We start from the raw sequence: 20,626 nt of genomic DNA, 5'->3' as shown, positions 1-20,626 counted from the left end.
AAAATATATTAAATGTAATAAGTACAATATCAAAAAGTTATAAAAAAATCATAAAGTATAAGGAATATATAAATTTAAATTTAAAAATATAAATAAAAATTAAAACTTTATTTCATCAATATTATTAAAAATTAATAAATTATAAATATTGGTCATTATAAATTTCTCTTAATTATTTACAAATTGGTGTGAATTTCATTACTTTCTTAATCATCAAATAATGGTTCTATATTATATATAAAAATATATATTTTTTAAATGGAGGTAATAATAAGAGAATTTTTTGAGTGATTTTTATGAGCATACTAATGCTATTAGCACTTTAAAAACTCTTCACATTTATAATTTGGTGTTTCGTCTTGGGTCTCTAAGTTTTTCCTCCTATACTTCCAATTTCTTAAAATATCTCTAATTAATAAGATGATTATATATTAATTTTATGTTTGTTGAGAATTTTTGTGTTAAGCATTGACTACACACTCATTTTCCCTATCAGGAAACATATACCCTCATCTCTCATTTATTAAGAAATTCTACACCCCATTTCCTCTATCAAGAAAGATGCACCCCATTTTTCATCTATTAAAAAATCCTACACCCCATTACACCCATTTGAATTGCATTCTTGATAATCTCTTCTCTTCCTTAATAGTGTTTCTCTCAACATTTCATTTATTTTGGTTATGTTTTCCTCTCTACTTTATATCATTTGTTGTCCTTTCTGAGTGAGTGTTGTCCTTCTAAGTGAGTGTTTCAGGACAGCTTGGAGTGGTGTTTCGAACAGGCTTAGGGTGTTTCGTGGTGGTGTTGTTGCTGGTTTCATTGCTCGTGGGAAATTGCTGGTTGGGGTGCTTCCTGGTGTTGTTGCTAGTTACATTGCTCGTGGGAGATTGTTGGTTGGGGTGCTTCCTGGTGGTGTTATTGTTGGTTGCATTGGTGGTGGGAGATTGCTTGTGGGAGGTTAGGAGGTTTTCTTTTAATCTCTTTCATGTACATGAGATATAGAGCACATCAAACATGTGCATATCGGATATGAAAATTTAAAAGACACTGTATAGAATCTTCATATCTAAGGGTGTTGCTCCCTCCACCACCACACCTTTCTCCCTCCACCTCCCCTTTACTATTTTGCCCCTCAGTAAAATTTTATTTTTAGGGTTATTATCTTTTAATTTTACTCATTCACAACCTATTTCACTAATAACCTGTTCTAGTCCCGTACATGAGTAAAATATTTTTCTTTCATTTTAACATTATATTTCTTCCTCTCTTTCTTTCGTCGTTGTGAGAAACTACAAGTTGCAAAGGTTGGTGGTGGTGGAAAGAATTATCAAGCAGTCTCCCTCTCGTGGTGTAGTGTCGCTCTCGTGGTGCAGTGCGTGGAGTGGTGCAATGCGTGTCGTGCTTCCTGCAGGTGCGTATTCGAATAAACCTTGAAATAAAACCCTAAAATAAAAAACGTAACCTTTAAACGGAGGTGACATCCTTCAACGGATGTCAACATCCTTCAACAGATGTCAACATCCGTTTAAGGAAAAACTAATGTCGACATCCGTTTTACCTTAAACGGATGTTGACATCCGTTGAAGATGTCACCTCCGTTGATGTATACTTCCTCACGCTGGTTGATGCTCTGGACGCTCCTCGATGTTCCTCCACACCACGACGGCGACGCTCCTTCACACCACGGTGGCAATGGAAGCTTTCAAACCAAAAAAGAACTGGGAAGAAAAAGGAATGGAAGTGCGGGAGGTGGGGAGGTGAAACGGAAATGGGGAAAGGGGAAGAGAGTTTCGTGGATGGGTGCTGGGAAAGTAAAATTAGGGTTTCAAATTATTTAAAATAGGGTAAAAGTAAAAATCTTTTTAACGTAAGAATATAATTGTATTTAAAATAATGTAGAGAGGTGGAAGAAGTATAGGGTGGTGGTAGAGGGAGAAACATCCTATATTTAATTCTACATAATCGAATATCCATATCCGATATAATTAGAATTGGATATGAAACTTCAAAACCATAGAGATCCGATATAATCCCTTTCGGATTTTCATATATGACGTGTTGTGTCTTTTTAATTATATTTCTTATTTAATTATTGTTATATTAGTTTATAATTATTTTTAAATTTATTTTTAAATTTATGTATGTGTTTATATTAGTTATATAATTTTAAATTGTTACAAATTAAATTTAATTAATTGTAATATTTATATCATTAAAAAATCGTCATATTTCATAAAAAAATTTAACAACATATTTTCAAATTATAAAAACTTAAAAAACTATAAAACAAATTAAACGATAAATTCTAACACTACAAAAAATTAGATTTTTACTGGGGGTTATTTTTTCCGTTTCCGGCGGTTTTAAGCCCCAGAAAATATGTTACCCACGATTAGGAAAATCGTTGGGAAAACCTGCGTCGTTAAGTAATTATCGACGGTTTTTAAAAAAATTGCCGCAATTAACAGGGGTTTTGAAAAACCGCCGGTAGTAGTGGGGGTTTTACTAAAACCGCCGGAAATAACCGGGATTAACAAAACCGCCGGTAATTTGTGAGGGTTTATGAAAACCGCCGGTACTTTTGAGGGTTTTCCAAAACCGCCGGAAATGTAAATAATTTAATTTTTTTATTATTCAAATTACTTGATTATTATTAATAAACCAAAATTAAATAATATGAAACCAAAATTAAATGTAAACATTAAATATAAACCAAAATATTATTATATAAATTGTAAACATTAGAAATACAATTAATGTTTCTTAAAAATTAAAATTAACATGTTATGAATAATAATTATAGTTTTGTACTTCTTCATTATTTTCATCATTTGGTACTTCTTCATTTTATCCATCATTTGATATGCTTCCTTTTTCAAATACCTACAATATAAAACAATAATTAGTTAATAATATTTTTAAAAAATTATTAGATGAATTTAAGAACTATTGATGGTTGAAAAATGTTAAAATATGATATAATAGAAACTAAATCCAAGTATATCGATGAAAACAAAAGGTTAAGCATTTTATGGAAAGTAAGGGAAAAAAAACATAGATCTTGATCTTAATATCTTCATTTTAGCCAGATCAATAGTAAAGTTATTGTGCATAAATAATTTCACCAACATTGGATACCTAACTTATTGAATGTGACAAGGAAATAGTACAACCAATATAGTAAACACAGCTCTAGCCATCAAACAACAATATAAAACAATACAGAACAACAGTTAAAACAGTAGTATAAAACAATGCAGAAACAATCATTAAAATAATGCAGAAACAGTGTTTTAGTGCAGAAAAAAACCTGAAAGCCTTGGCAACTCTTTAAAACAGCAGGATTTTAATCGAAGATATTGGTTTTCAACAATTAGCTATTTTGCTAAAGTGGTATTAGTTTTAGCCTTGTAGTAGAAATTATGATTTTAATACCCGTTTAGTTGACTTTTGTTTTGCAGAAAATAAAGTTTCAACTGAACAAGCATGGGAGTTAAACCATTCAAGTCAGCTAAAGCATAGAATTATAAACTAGCTGCAGTTGCGGTAGCTTTAGTTTACTACAGTTCACCTGTAGTCAGGAGCAATCTTGTAAGTTTCCAGCAAATGTGTTCCACTTCTTTGCCTTTCAATAAAATACATACACAAATTAGTGACAATCTAAACTATGAAGGATTGATATATTAACAGGCGTTAAACGTGTGCCAATCTGCATTATTTTGTCATTGGTAATGCAATTATATTTTGCTATATCACATAATGATAAATAACCACTCACAAGAACAAAATGCATTAAGTTAATAATAACAAAGAAACATATTCTGCATGGAAAATCTACAAAAATATTTACAAATTAAGATAATACATATTAAGCACATTCTTTACTAGCACTAGCATATCCTGGTTCTGCATGGTGGTATCCAAAGCCTTCCTGAGAGCAGGAGTCATAGGTTCAACAATTCTTCTATAATTAATAGCACAATAAGAAATGAATATATGACAAAACACTTTTATAGCCAATTAATTATCTGTTTTAAGTAATCAATCAAGAAGTTATGTTACCTTAATAGCTATTGGAACTAGGTCAGACTTCTCTAAAGGCAATTTAAGCCAAATCCCCTTCTTTCCCGGCAATCATCAGGTAACCTTCTGTAATACTTCATGAGACAACAAATGGTATCACAAACCATTTTATCAGTATTTAACAAATATTGTGTTCTTCTCTTACAGTATTTAATAAGGTGCTAACACTTTTTTCTTTTCAATTTCCATAAACACAATGCAGTGTAACTTAAATATAGCAATTTAATAACCTAGTTCTTTCTTACTAATTAAAAATCTTTAATCTAGTCATTGGTAGAGTTATATTTTCACCTAAATATAACTGAACATTAATTATGTAAAGCTGACAATAAAATGATGAATCACTGAAACGTTATTATCAGTGTACTTACTTATGATATGCAAACATTTTCCAAGGATCAAATTTCTTCATCTCACTAACAATTTAAAATTACAGAACTAGAAATTTGAAGTATACTTAAACAACTAATTGCTTTGCAGTTTACAATTGTATGCTCATTAGTAGGGGCACAAAATTTTAATACACGAAAAGTTCATTAAAAATTTTGAATCTCAACTGAAGTAATAAATCAGTTAAAAAATAGTTTATTAGTTTTAATCCACAATGCACACTTTAACAATTTTACACTATCAATGAACTATAAAATGCCACCTTTTAGAATGGGGTTAAAAACTTTTACAGAAAGATCTTAATTATTACAATGGACTAGATGTTCCTTGTTTAGTGGAAAATTTTACAATACTTACGCTGACTGTTGGGTGCCAGTCTGTTGTATCAACTGAGAGTAAATATATTCATCAACTCTCTGTTTTGCCAAAGCTACCTGTTCACAAAATTCAAGCTTCAACAAAACAACTGTAACAGCTAAAAACCAACAAAAAGGTAGAAAAAGCAAGCTAGTAGGACTTGCATGCTATATAAAATATCAGATTAAATTACTATCTTGATCTGAGCTGATATCAATTTTTTTTTCAAGGAAGATCCCAGGCCAGGAAAAAGGAGGCTATGGACAAATTGAGAAGTTCCCATATTTTGAATTTTTTTGTCTGACGGACAGCACACCTTTCCAAAGTGTTTAGTGTTTCAACAAGAATTACTCATCAAGGACAGGACGAAGCCTAGCATCATGTTGTTTTATCTCAAGAAGCTACGACTGCACAACCAAGATTATATCCAATGCCAAGCACAATACAAAGGGATGAAAATCAATTATAGAAATAACAGGAGGAAAGGGAAACAACTATGGAAGACACAATACAAAATCGCTAGACACAGGAAGAAAATTCCCTCCGAAACCCTAACCCCCAAATCACAAGAATCAGAAAAAAAACGAACCCTATCAGAAACGCGAAGTTCGTCGCCGCAAAATCGCAGACCCCCGCGCGCCGCGAAGATGTCACCGCCGTGGTACCCACCGTGCCGTGAGGATGGAGGTCGCGTCTGGCCGCCGAAACTTGCCTCTCCTCTCTACCAAAAACGAACCTGAACCCGAAACGGATGAGAGAAAAACCTCCTCCCTTACCATGCTCCTTGCGCGACAACTCCACATCTTGTTTGAAGTCCAGAGAAGCTGAAGGAATAGGGTTGGGGAAATGAGTACAGAGATGCTGAAGGAGAAAAACATGAACAAAGGCTCGTGAATAACCGGGGAGTAGGGTTGAGTGAAAATGAGTTTAGATACTGAGTGAAAATAATAAATAAATAAACATAACTACGGTTTTTAAGTATAAACCGCAGAAATTATTTGGGATTTCACAAACCACCGATACATAACTCCTCCTAAAATATATTATTTTAGTAGTGTAACAAATTAAATGACAAATCTTTATATAAATAAATAAATAATTAAGATATAACAATTTAATTAAAATAAAATTGAAAAATAACATAACCAAAAATTTAAAATAATTAATTAATTAATTAATATATATATATAAATAATTAATTAAAATATCAGAATCAAAATAACATAACATAACATTTAATAGCAAAAATATAACAACTTTCAGTTTTCTAAACATTAAATATAAATATATATCATTAAAATAAAAATAAAAAAGAAAAAGTTATGAATCGAACATGAAAATGCGTCGGATATCCATAACCGATTCACACCATAATCTAATCTTCTCTATCATTACATCATGCTATAAAATTGAACACCAACCTTTGGCAGTGAAAGACGACGCGAAAACTTGGTGGCTGCACGAAGCGGAGAAAACCAACTTCAACCTCAAAAGGAAGAAAATGAAGCTCCCTATGTGTGTGTGCATGCAACCATGCAACCAAAACAAGCAAACCGAAGCAAGGATCGAAAGAGAGAATGAGATATTATGCACCAACTTCGCGAAGAGTATGGACGAACAGGAAAATGCTGGCTGCAGTGCTCTGTATCTGTGGCCAAAGTGCGACGAAGGCTAGTTGTGTGCATGTGTGTGATGCGAGAATGGAGAGAGGAAGAAAAATGCGAGAGAGAGAGAGAGGGAAGCACGCGAGAGAGGGAAGCGCGAGAACGAAGGTTGTGTGCCTGTGTGTGTTGCGACAATGGAGAGAGGAAGAGAAAAGCAAGAGGGAGAAGGAACCGCGAGAAGGAAGGTTGGCCCGTGTGTGCTGCGAGAATGGAGAGAGGAAGAGGAAAGCGAGAGTGAGAAATGAGATGCAAGAGAAAGAAATGAGATGCGAGAGAAGAATATTTGTGTACACCGACAACATTCAGAAAAGAATCTTTGACCACTTTTTCATTTTTTAAATATTAAAAGATTTTTAATTACAGGGTAATTTAGACGTTTTACAAAAAAAATTGGAGGTGCTGGGTAAGACACCCATATAATTATTATTTTTTTAAGTTAGAATTTCAAATATGATCACTGATTCGTGCAAATAAGAGGTCTAAATAAGAAAAATAAAAAGTAAAAATATAATATCAAGTGAATATAAAAAAATTATGTATTAAAATATAATTTTTCTATTTTTATATTTCATGATTGGATTCGAAGTCACATAAAATAGCAATTTTGTTTCCGTTTGCTTTACAAGATCCATTATGTCATTCCTATGAAGTTTTTCATATGAAGATTAAAGATTCAGCAAAAGGATATTGAGAAAAATCCAAAGTGTACGTACTTATGAATAACTTCATGTTCCCTCATTTTTCTTATATCTTGTTTCAATCCACACAGTAAAGCATTGCTTGGTAATTGAGAAAAAGAACAGTGAAAAATGATAAAATGTTTTGTGGAAAATGATATTTCATGCGAAATTATGTTCTTATTATGAGTAATGAAGAAGATGAACAGAGCATAACCATACTATACCCGAAGACATAAGATGTGTCTGAATATAACATATGATGGCAACTGGAAATACGTTTGGTCTTTGATATTAAGCACAGTATTTTGATGTTCAAATATCATTTTCCATTCTTAATGTAAAATACATGCATGAAATTAACTTGCTACAAAAGTCACCATCAAAATCATGGAATGGAGACTATTACACAATAGGTTGGGCAGCCATAACAATCCCACATGAGGTCAACACAAGAGTTAACCATTATTATTATTATTGAGATGTCAGTAGTCACATAATATTTTCTCAAAGGTAAACCACAAACAACAGAAAAAAAAAATACACAATGTAGATGGCATCAATATACATGTTATTTATTTGTTTGATTTATTCTGAGGATCTAAAATAATATCCTCCAGCATAAACCTATGCCTATAGTCCACCAAATATACAATGTATAAATTAGCAACATTAAAAAATGGTAAGCCTGCATAATACCTGACCACAAGAGTAATAGAAGTTGTAAAAGGGTAGCCATAAAAAATATCATGGAGAGAGCTCTTGCACTGTGGAAAGGCTGGGTTGCCATCCCAAACTCGAGTGTGATCTTCTCTTAGGAAGAGGTGGAGAAAATGGTTTCTTCATCATTATTCCTTTTTTTCTTGAATAGTTTGCTGACTTAGCCTTTGCAACATAAAAATCCTTTGCAAAGCAATGAACTTCCTCCACACCCCCTCTGCATAGAGACACATTCATCTCTGCATCCACTTTCTTTCCTCCTTGCCCATTTGCCTCTTTGACTTCATCATTCTCATGGACTTTGCATTCAATGGGGGATAGAGTTATCCTTCTGTTCATCACATCAAGGCCTGCTACTACATTTTTGTGATTCTCTTCTGGTTTGTGTCCTCTAGGAGACCTAATGATGTTTGGTTCCAATGTTACCACCCCATTGTGCTCTTTGGTTTCGGCTTGTTGATGACGTCTACGCTTCAGCTTCTCCACCTTTTTACATGAGATTATGACATACTTGTGGCCAGGCAGTAAATGCTCTTCAGGTCTTAGCACTGAGTGATCAGGAGCAGTGAAGACTTGTGTTCTTGCAACACACATCCCGGGATATTTAGTCATCAACATAGATGCTGGAAATGCATGATGATATATCTCTTGTTGTCCACCCTGATGAACTGTCCTCGCATATGGATCCTTTGTTTGCAAACCAACCTCAAGGAATGTCTTGGTGCCTCTCACTTTGTTCTTTGTTGGATTTTTATCAGTGTTCTCCACTAGGCCTAATGAGTGCACAACACGCTTCAGCATAGCGTGGTGCAACTGAAAGTTATGCAGTCAAAATGTTTCATCCTCGCACAGTAGGTGGAACTATATTATGGCTTGGATGAATGAGAATAAGTGAAATACTATTGGCGATTTTTGTTTCTTATGGCCGGCTGTGTATTATTACTTGATATTTTCACATGAGAGTGATGAAAACGAGGCTTTGCATGTTCGAAATTAACTCCGTGACTTGATGCTGCACTAGGCACATTCTTGTATTAGGAACTTCCTGCTGAAAACCTGGCTACCTCGACATTTTCTCATGACATAATAGTCTGAGGAAGCAACATTTGAAAATAAATAAAATAATCTGTGGGAAAGACGATGCCGAGTTTGTTTAAGGTTGTACCACAGATAAGAAATCACCAAGCTGTTGAACTCGTCGTGTTGTGTATGTGTGTGTGTATATATATATATATATATATATATATATATATATATATATATATATATATATATATATATATATATATATCAAGTAATTTTTGTTGCTTTCTCCACAGGAGACATGGTTTCGACATAAGAAAAAACATTGAATAAGCCACAGTTCAAGCATCTGAAAGGTTTTTGATCCTCCAAAAATATTCATTATCCACGTGTGAAGTAAAAAGGAAAAGAAAGTATACTTTTGGAAGTGTCACTAGGAAGTAGGAAATATTGATGAAAACATAAATAACACAAATCTAGTCAGAATATTAAGCTATGGTTCTTCAAATAAATCAAAATATATTGAAGACGTAACCCTGTTTATACAGAAGACAGGAATATTGCACGTATGCACTATATAAACCAACACAAATGAGAAAAGAATATTCATACTTATCAATATGCATTAAGGCATTTTATATATTTATTGACGATGTATAGGTGATTGTATAAAGCTAAAATTTGTTGCCAATAATCTCTTAACATGAAAAGTTCTCCATTTTTTGAAAGCTCAAATTTTATAGATTTCAATATTATGAGTACAAAGTGTCATGAAACAGGGGCAGGTGGTATTTTAAATAAAACATAATCAAGAGTTAAAATTTAAACTACATGTATAAAATGAACAATCTATATGGTTATTGGCAGTATCATCTGACGCTTCTCAGCATCTTGACTATGAATACGGCCAGTAACTTAGTTACGTTTGCTTTTGAATCTGCCTTGGAACCTGATAGAGTGAAATCTTTCTGAAGCCGCTATGCATTTTAAATCAAAACTTCTGTGCAGCTTCCCTCTTTGCTGAACTTTTCCAATTTTCTTGTATGGTACTATAAATACATTGATCAGCAACAAGGAAAAAAATAGTTGCTGCCTCACTGTACTGCCTCTAAAATGAAGGCTGATGAAAAATAGAATATCTGCTTTTGAAACCCAAATCATGCCATGGCATCAGCCTGTTTCCTAGTTAACCGTGCATATAAACCATCTCTTAAGAGAAGTTCCCTGTGACTTCCAATCTGCATGGACAGATGACAAAGAAAAATAATGCTTCCAATAATAGCAAATAAAGGATTTGAAAAAATAAGCATCAGTTATTATTCAAACATTTGAAGTCCTAACAGTTTAAATAATGCACGGGATGTTAAAGAAGCCTTATTCTAAGAACAATAACGCAATTTACAAAGAGAAGCCTTACCCAAACACACTCTCCTCCAAGAACTGTTATTCCTTTTAACAAGAATAATAGGAGATGAAAAAGGACTCTTGCAGGTAACTAAGATATGGAACAGACTGTTTGTGATCAATCAACTTCATACTATACACTTCAACAATTGCAATAGTGGTAACCATGAGCCGACAAAGGAGGGTGTTTCACCTCACTTTTTAATGTAACAAATTTGTAATTATGTAAGAATTTTAAGTGAAAGCCTCACAGTTTGCCACGTAAAGTTCAATAGTCTTTAACCAATTAGCTCCCAAGATAAGTTTTCCTCCTGAAATTTGAAGTAAATAGAAAGACAATTGAAAAATATTCCCGTGCTTGGATCACCAATTTCTAAACTAAGCCCTCTCCAGTCAGGTAGTTTCCATTACCCACCATCACTTTAAACATGGGAGTTGGCTCTATCAGAAGCTTAAAAAATTTTGCCACATGAGGTTGCAAAAAAATATTAGAGCTACCTCCAATTAAGACAGTAACAAGTAGTAGCTTATCAATGTAAGCCACAGTACCCACAGCGGTGCCACCCTTCAGTTCAGATCATTGACCGACCAATGATGGTCATCCAACACAGATCCATAATCATGAACAAATTGGTCGAGAAATCAGGTGATGTATCATTATTATAATCCTCTAATTTCAAAAACATTTACTGTTGATTGGGACACTTCAGATAAAAAGCAAATTTCACATCCCAAAAGTAACAATCCTTTCTCTCTATGCATTTGCATCTTAGCAGGAGGACTAACTTTTTTCACATTAGCATTTCTTAATGGTTGTTCAATACGAGTAGGTAACAAGGGTAGTAACGTTGATTTAACAACTTGATTGGACTGATTCCGGGAAGGAGTATAAGACAGAGATGATACTGGGGAATAACATCAAATAGGTTTAACAGCAGGCGTATGTCTATCCTTGTATAATTTTCTTAAAGCCATTGCTCTCAATATTGAAGGCCACTCAAAAAGCAATTTTACGAGGCCTCATCCGTCAACCTATTTGATCTATTTAGCTAATGACATGAATTTAAGATAATACTCAGAGATCTCACCAGTTTGTAGTAGTTTAAACAACTTAGTCATCAGGCAATTATTGTAAGAGGGTCCAAACTGAGATTCCAAAGCTCACATTAACTTCGTCCACGAACAAACTACAAGGAGTCATTAGAGCATCTAAAACCAAGGCACAATGTCCTTCTCAAAATGAATAGCAACAATGTCCTTTTCAAAATGAATAGCAACAATGTCCACTCTCTCATCATTGGGTGTATGTTGTGAATCAAAAACTTCTCTACCTTGAAAATCCACTCTAGTGCCGAAGATTGTCCATCAAAATGAGGAAATCCCAATATCTTTTACATAATAATTTGTCGAAGGCCATCATGGAAATGAGACTGAGTTCGAGATTTAAGAAGGATGTCTAAGGATCTCTAGAATAGGTCCATACAAGCTTGAGCTTTAGCTTGAACTTGGGCATGGTTTTATTGTTCATGATCACAAGGTTTGAAGAGATCCATCAATTTATGGAGTTCTTCACTGTGACCGCACAATACATTCTGCAATGCTTTTAATCTCGTGTTCTCAGCCATGGTGTTAATGAAGGCACCAATGAAAGACTATCGCAATTTATAAAAGCAAAACATGTATATTAATAAACCAAATGAGTTAAACTAGTGAATAAGGGGTACTCATACGTATTGTTGTAATGGTTTATGCGAGCGGTTTTGCTGCATATGTGATTGAGGAACGCTGCATCTCAATCCTATTATTCAAACGCCAATGTTATGTTCCAGCAATTTCTGTTATTGGCCTCATGCTTTTCCTTTGACCACTCTGATTCGGATCATATGGCACCAGACTCCTTCACGTAACTACTTTCCTTCTAAATCCATCTCAGTATTTTCTTTTAATTCCATATTTTCTGAATTGTTTTTCCTTCTAAACCCAGCTTAGTATTTTCCTTCAATAACACATTTTATGAATTGCTATTTTGCCCATACGTTACATTCTACTCTAAGTTCAGTGAGGGTAACAACTTCACGTGAGTTTTATCTTGCATAGTATTATACAAAAAAAGAGTTCATCCAATGGAGGAGGTTCCGCTCTGATCAAGTGGAGGCTAGGAAGGGTAGAAAAACGGTCTTGTCCCTTTAAATGGTCTTTTTCCAATCTTGGCAACAACCTTTCTGACAAACAATGGCTCAGCCTAAGCTAAAAAGAAGTATGGGAACAATTACTGCTTCATGGTCCTAGCCTACAATATCCATCACAATCTTGCACAAGAGTTTGAGGAATCAAATTCATAATCACAGTACATGTATAACCTTCCAAACCTAACCTTTTGTATGTTTTCCAATGTTAGAAATTTTAGAGCATTCAAAATGAAACAATAGTTTACCAACCTCAACAATTTGACCACCATCCATCACCACAATCCTGTCAGCTGCTTGTATGGTAGAAAGCCTGTAAGGCAGCTCATACACTTCAAAACTAATAGTCGGAACACCACTTAATTCAGTTCATTGACACTGACAAGAAAATTATCACCTGTGTGCGATGACTATGACACTTCTGGTTGCAGAATCACTTCTCACAGACCGAAGAACACCCTACATATTATGGAAACTCAAGTATCAGTATCTTTGCAATCTTTCTCACAGTTAAATATTTAGCATGCAATCTGGCTTCTAGTAATTTCAGTGGCCCACCTTGACATTATGCTCACTTTCAGCATCAAGTGCACTGGTGGCTTCATCAAGGATCAATATTTTTGGGTCCCTAAGAAGGGCCCTAGCAATAGCAATTCGCTGCTTTTGTCCTCCACTTAACAGATCATCATCAACAAGTGTCCCATAACCATTGGGAAGAGCTGAGATAAAGTCATGGGCATAGGCTTGCTTTGCAGCCCATTCAATATCCTCCTGCTTTACATCTCTACATCCATATCTAATGTTTGAACTAATATCCATCCGGAAGAGTTTGGGTTCCTGTACAAACAAATTTTTGGTAAGAGAAAAGAAATATATATTTGCTGAATTTTATCTATGCTGGAAACATAAACCTGGCCCACAAATCCAATTCTCTCTCTCCACCACATGATGTCCAAGTCTTGAATAGGGATGTCATCTACCAAAATCTGCAACAAAACTTTGTGTCATGAATCATGATTATATTAAAGGAACGTACTATCTGTTCTAAAAACATTGTCAGGCAGACTAACTGTTAATAGGTGCTACATATATAATATAATTCCATGAAAGAAATCTCTAGTCAATATCCGTTCTCAGAAAGCAGGAAATGAAAAACCAATAGCTCTCTCAAAACTTCTTGTTCCAAGTCTAGAGATTAATCCAATTATGTCATGTGAATTATTAAACTGAAGAGATGGTCATCTTACTAGGGCAGAAAGGGAATTTCCTTTTAGCCAATTGAATAGAGGTGGAAAAAGCAAAAATAGTCCCTCTTCTCTTCCAATAATTTTTTAAGCCAACCATACAAGTCCACTCAAATGTAATGAGATAAACTAACTCTACCTGACCATTCGTAGGCTCATAGAGACGGAGCAAAAGATTCACCAATGTGCTTTTTCCACTACCACTAAGTCCAACCTATGACACAAGTCAAAGGAAACGGCAGATTATCTCATCCATAGTGCATGGAAAGAATGAATTGAAGAGATGAGATGCGGTTTCTTACTATTGCAACCACCTCACCAGGATGGACAGCAAAGCTAACATGTTGCACTACAGATACCTGTTACAATATCTGCCATTACTTAAGCCAGTATACCTAACAAATAACATTGACAATCTTAATTCCATATAGATGCACAATCAGATTGAATACACTGGGTAACCTGCTAATTGAGAAAGCTAGATAGTCATATCCATCATATAACATGAGAAATTGCGTTGAAGTTGCATGCATGCACAAGGTGTGTAGTGCAGTGGGGAAGAATGATAGACTTCTTTTGTCAAGAAGTCAATCACACGTAACAACCCACACACCAACACCATCAAGAAATGAAAGAATGCCTATTATTGATGAAAGAATGAACAATGTACAATCTCAACCTCCTAGAAGGTTCTCTCCCTCCACTGGAATAGATGTCCAGTCTATACCTAACAGTATACAAAAAGAATACCCCCCTGTACAACCCATTCCCCTATTTATACAACCCCATTTCCCTCTTTATTACTGACTAACCGACAGCTTCGCTTTTTCCTCCTACTAATTATTACTGTTAGAATAATTACTGTTACATATCATCATTAAGACTAGTCTGCTAGACCAGTAATGAGTAGTACCTAGTTCTGTACCTAGAGGTCTAGTGTAGACTCTTGGTGTTCCATGTACTCTTGCTTTTTCAATATATATAGAAGATAATGAGAGGGATCTGTTAAGCCCTCAAGAATATATTTTCACAGTTCTTAATCTCAAGTATTACTAACTGATCAACTGCACCTCCTTTTCCTCCACTCATTTATTCTTTCTTCTTTCATATACTCTAAGTATTCTATCAAAGAATCATATAAACACACTAGAATCCAATCCCCCAGAGCCCTCCCGCTCAAAATATTATTTTTAAAATTCAATCAGCACATTCTTCTATTGAACATGCATTTTCCTAAATGTAAGACACTATACAACTTCACTGTATACATGCACAATTCCCAGTCATATACTACTATAAAGAGAACAATTTATGCACCGACTTTGTTTAGGGGAGGGGAGTGCCTAAAATCTCAGTAATGAACTTTTCTATTCCTATTGTAGCAAGATTCATCCTTCTGCGAAGTAACCGAGGAACACAGATGGAATCAAATAGCTACAATTCTAAAAAAGTGAAGGTGTGAGAAATAAAGGTCTACCGTTGGCCTCGAAGGATAGTGAAAAGATACATTTAGAAACTCAATACACCCCATTAACCTCTGCAACTTTATACCTGAAACAAAAGTTACACCCAAACTTCAATATAGTAAAATTAAAACAAACAAAAGTTATGCGGGAATTCATTATGTTTCACTTTCTCTAGTTATTTATTCATCAATGTAATGTTGTTGGTAGAGGAATAACAATAGATGCACATGCTGTAGTTGAATAATAAATTGGGAGCGGCACATGACATAACTGCAGGACACTTCATTTGATGACCAGTCAGTTCACTACAGGTGTAGCTAGTTTTTCTTAAAACAAAAAACCTATATTGCTTATGACGACCACCAGTGTCAAGCAAGTATCTACAGTTTTAAAACAATTACAGTTGGTATAAGTGTGAGCATCCTTATTCCTCACAAGTAAACTACAAAGTTTACTTATTGCATAGTTTGATAAAATAATAATTTATCCCTTACAATTCTAGGGAAAATATCAATGCTCAATGTACAAGTAGAATAAGAATTGAAAATGCAGGGACTAGGCAGTCCCTGGATAGGTGATGACTTGAAAAGATTAAAAAAAAAGCACGAAAAGGACTTAAGTTAATATGAAGGTGTTCATTCAAATAAATGAGTCTAAAAGAACTTGCCTCTTTCTGTGAATTGGCTGCTAGGGGAGAGATCCATTAAATGGAATACTTTTTCACTAGCTCCAACTGATTGCATCAAATTGGATATATTGTCTCCCACCCACCAGGTAGAGTAGATTAACCATTCACTGTATAGAATAAACTTGGTAAGTTTCTCAGCTGTGATATGACCCCCTAGAATAGACATTCCTCCAAATAGCACAGCAATAACCTATAAGATTTTATGTTTCAATAAAAGAACAAGTCAATTATAAAGGTTTAACTAAACTTCAAAAAGTTTATTGATTACTAATTCAACAAGCTTTCTTCCAACAATAAGATTACATACAGGGTTAAAAGGAAAAAAAATGAAATAAATAAATAAAATGGATAAATATATGATTTTAGAAAACCTTAGCTATACCTGAGTTGAATGATAAAGGATATTAAAGTTAAAATTCCAAACTCCATAAGCAGCACTTTGTCGCAAGCTGATGTCAGCTAATTTCCCTAGCCACCAATTATACCTGTAGATAGAAATGGACAGCATGTGTTATGGCAGAGAAATAACAGGAATACAAAATAATAAACGACAAAATTGTAGTAGGATCATCACCTTCCATATTCTTCTTCTTCTGTTCCATAAACTCGTACAGTTCTAATAAGAGAGAATGTCTCTTGAGCTACCTATGAGAAAATTTGTTACTAAGATTGCATTTAGGAAACATAAAGGAAAATATAGTATAATATAAGATATCTTATTCTATACATCATTTGCCGAAGCAGTGACTTCTTGGATCAACCTTGCTGCCTTTTTCTGGTAACTACACAAAAAAATATGCGCAAATCAATACCATTAGGATAAAGGAGACACAAGGAGAGCGGTAGAAGCCTTGAAGGGAACTTAAAAGCATTGATATTTCGTTTTTACAAATATATAAATATCTCAAATTCTCAATAACACCATTGTAGCAGATTTTGGAAAGAAGGCAGAGCCCTTTAGCTTTTACAGAGACATATTTCTTGAGATGAGAATTATTTAGAGTCTACCAATTGATTTAATTAAGAAAAATTCAACATGACTAGCATTGATCCACATTCTGGTTGATATTTTCATCACCAGACATGCCTGAACTAGTCAATGGCAGGAACTACAAATGCAAAATAAAATTTGTGTTTTTGAAAGGATGAATTTGAAGAAAATAAACCATAAGTTTACCTTCCATAGCGTAACATGACTGCTGCTAATATGGAGCAAATCACCAATGTACATAAACCAAGTGGCCAAGATAAAATCAACAAGTAGATTAATGAACCTCCACCCTAACAAGATGAGAAAAAACAATTAAAGCTTCTAATATGTGAGATGAATTTTACTTGCATTACGTCTATCAAAACTAAATCAACCTGAAGAAAGTTGCGCAATATCAAGTTAAGATCATTTCCAATAACTCTTGACACTTGTTGACAATCAGCCCCAAGCCTACTTGTCAAATCACCTACCGTTTCATTGTCAAAAAACGATATGTCCTACAATAAGTACACTGCTGAATGAGTTAAATCATACACCAAACAAAGGAAATAAATGAATGCAGCAAGAGAATCAGTTACTGAGAGCAGGCAAACCTGCAGTAGAAGAGAAGAGTATAGCGTTTCTCTCATTCTCTTAACCTGCACATATTTTCAAAGTTTGAAAGGTCACTTACACTCAAGAGTTGAAGAAAACACAAAGTCAAAGTATCGGGAACGGGGAGGCTACAACATGGCCACTGCTGAAGCACATGATCTTAATTCGATAACTGCAGTTCTTATTCCATTATGCTCTAAAGGATTTTACATGGACCACAGAATCCCCATCCCCAAATATCAGACAGATAAACTCACCAGAATCATGTTTGCAATGCCAAAACAGCAACCTCGTATCCCACTGAAGCACAGGAAAATGTTTGTTACGAATACTCAAATCTCACCGGTAACAAAAAGTTTCAAATGACACAGAACTAAGAGCATCATTGAACGCAAAAAAAAAAAGTTCAATTTTAATAACATACTATACAAGTTATAACTACTAGCTTCTCGGTAAACCGTGAAAAGCGACTTTATGATTGGTCTCAATAACGATAAAAGGATTAAAGAGCAAATCCATTGCGTTTTCTTATGGAAGGTTCTTTCAGCACCATCAATTAAGACTCACAAATGAAAGAAAAGAAAAAAATCATATCACTTTCAGCAAGTAGAAGGGAGATTCGACCATACAAGATTTTGACCTGCATATTCCCGAAGTCACGCACAACAGAACCAACAAGCGTACATTCCGATGAAAAACAACAAGGTCCGCACCCTGTGCCGAGAAAATGGACGCCGTCAAGAAATGCGGAATAGAAATCTCCGAAACCTGAAACCCACATAGAAAAAGCTCACAACTTTGACCCCACCTTGGAACCACACAAAATGGCACAGACCGAATAAAAATAAACCAGCAAAGAAAAAAAAGCTACTCACAGCAGCAACAATGAGAGCAGAGAAAGCAGCGATGATCACCCATCTGTCACGCGCGACAAGCTCCCACATTTTGCCTAGCGCGCGCCACACGGTCACCGGCTGCGCCACCAGCTGAACGTCAACGTCGTCAGAGAAGTCCCACCACCGCCCGCCGGGAAGTATCAACGGTAAAAAGTCGAGCCATTTGCGAATCCTCTGAAGTAACTCGCCGGCGTGGACTTGTTCTGTGGAAGCTTCTGGATTGTTAAGAATGGGGACTCCGTTGATGGAGGCGCACTTGAGAGGCGATGATGCTAGAATGCGCCGGGGAAGAAGAATTGGCCCTGCAATGAGAGGGAAGCGCTTCTGAGAAGGTGCGATTAGAAGGTGGTGGTTGTTGCTGTTGTAGTGGTGGTGAAGGATTGGAGGAAGTGAAGATGGTGGTGTGCGAGCGAGTAGAAGAGGCATGGTGGTGAAGCCCGTGGGAAGAGGAAGATGGGGTTGGGATAACGGTGGGAGCTTGAGAGGAGTGTGTATATTGCTGTGGACCATAAGTATGGAGAACAAAGAAGAGGGAAATCAAATGGTTAAGGTTGCTTCCGCTTCTGTCTTGAATATACTTGTTGTTCCTTAGCTTCACCACAAACGCACGCTACCAAACGACGTCGTTTATCCTCGTCATTTTTTTAAACACGTGCAAAATTATTATTATTATTTTTATTTACATTGAAATGCAAGAAATTCATCAAAGAAGTGTCCACAAATGTTTTTGCCTTTTTCTTGGATTTATAAAATTACTTGTGTTAATGAGGCGTGCACAATTCCAAACTTGTGGGAGTGACCATTTTGAACTCAACAAGATCTTCTTCTCTGAGTGGATTACAATTCTTTTTATTTCCTTCTTTCTCCATTTTTTCTTTTAAATTTTATATTGATTAATTAAACTTCAAATTAGTGAAAATTTTAAATGAACCTTTATTAATATTAAATTTTTATGATGTAATTAACATTCCAATTATTACACTAATATTTCAATTATTACCAAAAAATAATAAGGTTTTTATATTAAGAAGAGAATAGTGAAATTAATCTTTCTATTTTATATCTTAACACTCTCCTATGGTCACACATCATTTGTAAAAGAGAAAACAAACACACACACATAAAAACACAACAAAGTAAGCTAATATCAAAAGAATAAAACATGAAATTCATAAATTAGCATATATTATATTTCACTTTCAAACTAAGCACAACACAACATATCTTAAAAATCTAGACTGAAACATCCGGATACATATATTATTGTCGAGTTATGGTACGTTATACACTTGTGATGACTTCTACTGCTCTGCAGAACCATTGTCAATGAGTTTCACCATATCACATACAAGGTTAGTCCGTCAAACGCCTTAGGTAAAGGTAAAAGTCATAAATTATGACCTCTTACTACTCTTACCACATGTATCACCATTTTATACTTGAGAATTCATCACTATTAGAGTGTTAGGATATCCCCCAAGATTGAGTTCCTATAATAATACATACATTACTTGAAACAACCATTAAGATTTTCCATTTAGAAACTCTTTTTAAACCATACTTAAACACATATATAACCTCATGTATAAACCATCATATAATTCAATAGATATTACTAGACAATTATTAAAGTATCAAGACATTTCCATTCTATAAGAAACAAAACAAAAGTAAACAAAAACCTAAACCTAAATACAAGGCATCCAGCGCCAGAATCCTGGCGCTCAACGCCAGACCATGCTCGCCCAATGAGCTCACCCAATGCCCAATGAGAGCGCAAACAGAGAGTTCTTTAAGCCCAGCGAGAACACTCACTCAGTCCCTGAAACATGCAACCATTATTCAATATTAACTCATCTAGCGACACTAGACTCGCCCAATGCCTAAAAACCCTTTGTAAAAACATTGTTTAACACCAAAATGGAGCGCTTAGCGCCCTGGAGCACAATGGCTCATTGTTTTGGCAACATTGTCAAATGGTCACTCAATGTCATATCAGATTACAAAAACTTGTTGTTCTAATTTATATGCACTTTATACCTATCCAAATGACCAAATTGACTTCTCTGACACTAGGATTGATGCAAAAACACATTTATTGATGAAATTTTGCTCATTTGGTCATAAACAATATGCATTAGACCAACCCAACCATTAAAAAATACATATAACCAATTTTATACATTATAAACCAAAATTTAGCAAAATCAATATCAAAACAAGTCACGATTGACTTAACG

The 20,626-nt window shown here is 34.8% G+C and overlaps 1 protein-coding gene and 1 long non-coding RNA gene across 5 annotated transcripts; both read right to left on the bottom strand.

Annotated features, from left to right (window-relative positions):
- Positions 1–2,704: 2,704 nt before the first annotated feature.
- On the bottom strand, positions 2,705–5,759 carry LOC108327937 (uncharacterized). 3 transcript variants are annotated; one of them, XR_008245794.1, is made up of 5 exons: positions 5,423–5,759; positions 4,834–4,910; positions 3,869–4,160; positions 3,575–3,628; positions 2,705–2,886 (listed from the first exon to the last, which is right to left on the bottom strand). It is a non-coding gene; the product is annotated as an uncharacterized LOC108327937 (long non-coding RNA). The 3 variants fall into 3 exon arrangements; XR_001832071.2 differs by having other exon boundaries at positions 4,066–4,160; XR_008245793.1 differs by having other exon boundaries at positions 3,575–4,160.
- Positions 5,760–9,616: 3,857 nt separating this feature from the next.
- On the bottom strand, positions 9,617–18,947 carry LOC108329361 (ABC transporter B family member 26, chloroplastic). 2 transcript variants are annotated; one of them, XM_017563533.2, is made up of 18 exons: positions 18,366–18,947; positions 18,131–18,258; positions 17,748–17,790; positions 17,490–17,534; positions 17,271–17,393; positions 17,083–17,186; positions 16,633–16,687; positions 16,480–16,550; positions 16,288–16,390; positions 15,885–16,095; positions 15,229–15,302; positions 14,054–14,110; positions 13,891–13,965; positions 13,419–13,493; positions 13,066–13,344; positions 12,905–12,966; positions 12,760–12,820; positions 9,617–10,155 (listed from the first exon to the last, which is right to left on the bottom strand). In XM_017563533.2, exons 1-18 carry the CDS (start codon positions 18,894–18,896, stop codon positions 10,075–10,077), a joined length of 2,178 nt encoding a protein of 725 aa, XP_017419022.1. In that variant the 5' UTR covers positions 18,897–18,947; the 3' UTR covers positions 9,617–10,074. The 2 variants fall into 2 exon arrangements, with proteins under 2 accessions (XP_017419022.1, XP_017419023.1); XM_017563534.2 differs by having other exon boundaries at positions 18,120–18,258; positions 18,366–18,549.
- Positions 18,948–20,626: the final 1,679 nt, after the last annotated feature.

The sequence above is a fragment of the Vigna angularis genome, chromosome 10, assembly GCF_016808095.1.
Source record: "Vigna angularis cultivar LongXiaoDou No.4 chromosome 10, ASM1680809v1, whole genome shotgun sequence".
Lineage (NCBI taxonomy): Eukaryota > Viridiplantae > Streptophyta > Magnoliopsida > Fabales > Fabaceae > Vigna > Vigna angularis.
The sequence above is the reverse complement of the archived record's forward strand: the minus strand, read 5'-3'. Positions and strand labels throughout refer to the sequence as shown.

What these genes read in the sequence shown, in the direction of transcription:
- LOC108329361 (XM_017563533.2), bottom strand. Translation starts at nt 18,896, where the DNA reads ATGGTCCACAGCAATATACACACTCCTCTCAAGCTCCCACCGTTATCC. An exon ending in CTGCTCTCATTGTTGCTGCT is followed by an intron (nt 18,259 to 18,365) that starts GTGAGTAGCTTT and finishes TGTGGGTTTCAG; the next exon opens with GTTTCGGAGATTTCTATTCC. An exon ending in GTGACTTCGGGAATATGCAG is followed by an intron (nt 17,791 to 18,130) that starts GTCAAAATCTTG and finishes CCTGTGCTTCAG; the next exon opens with TGGGATACGAGGTTGCTGTT.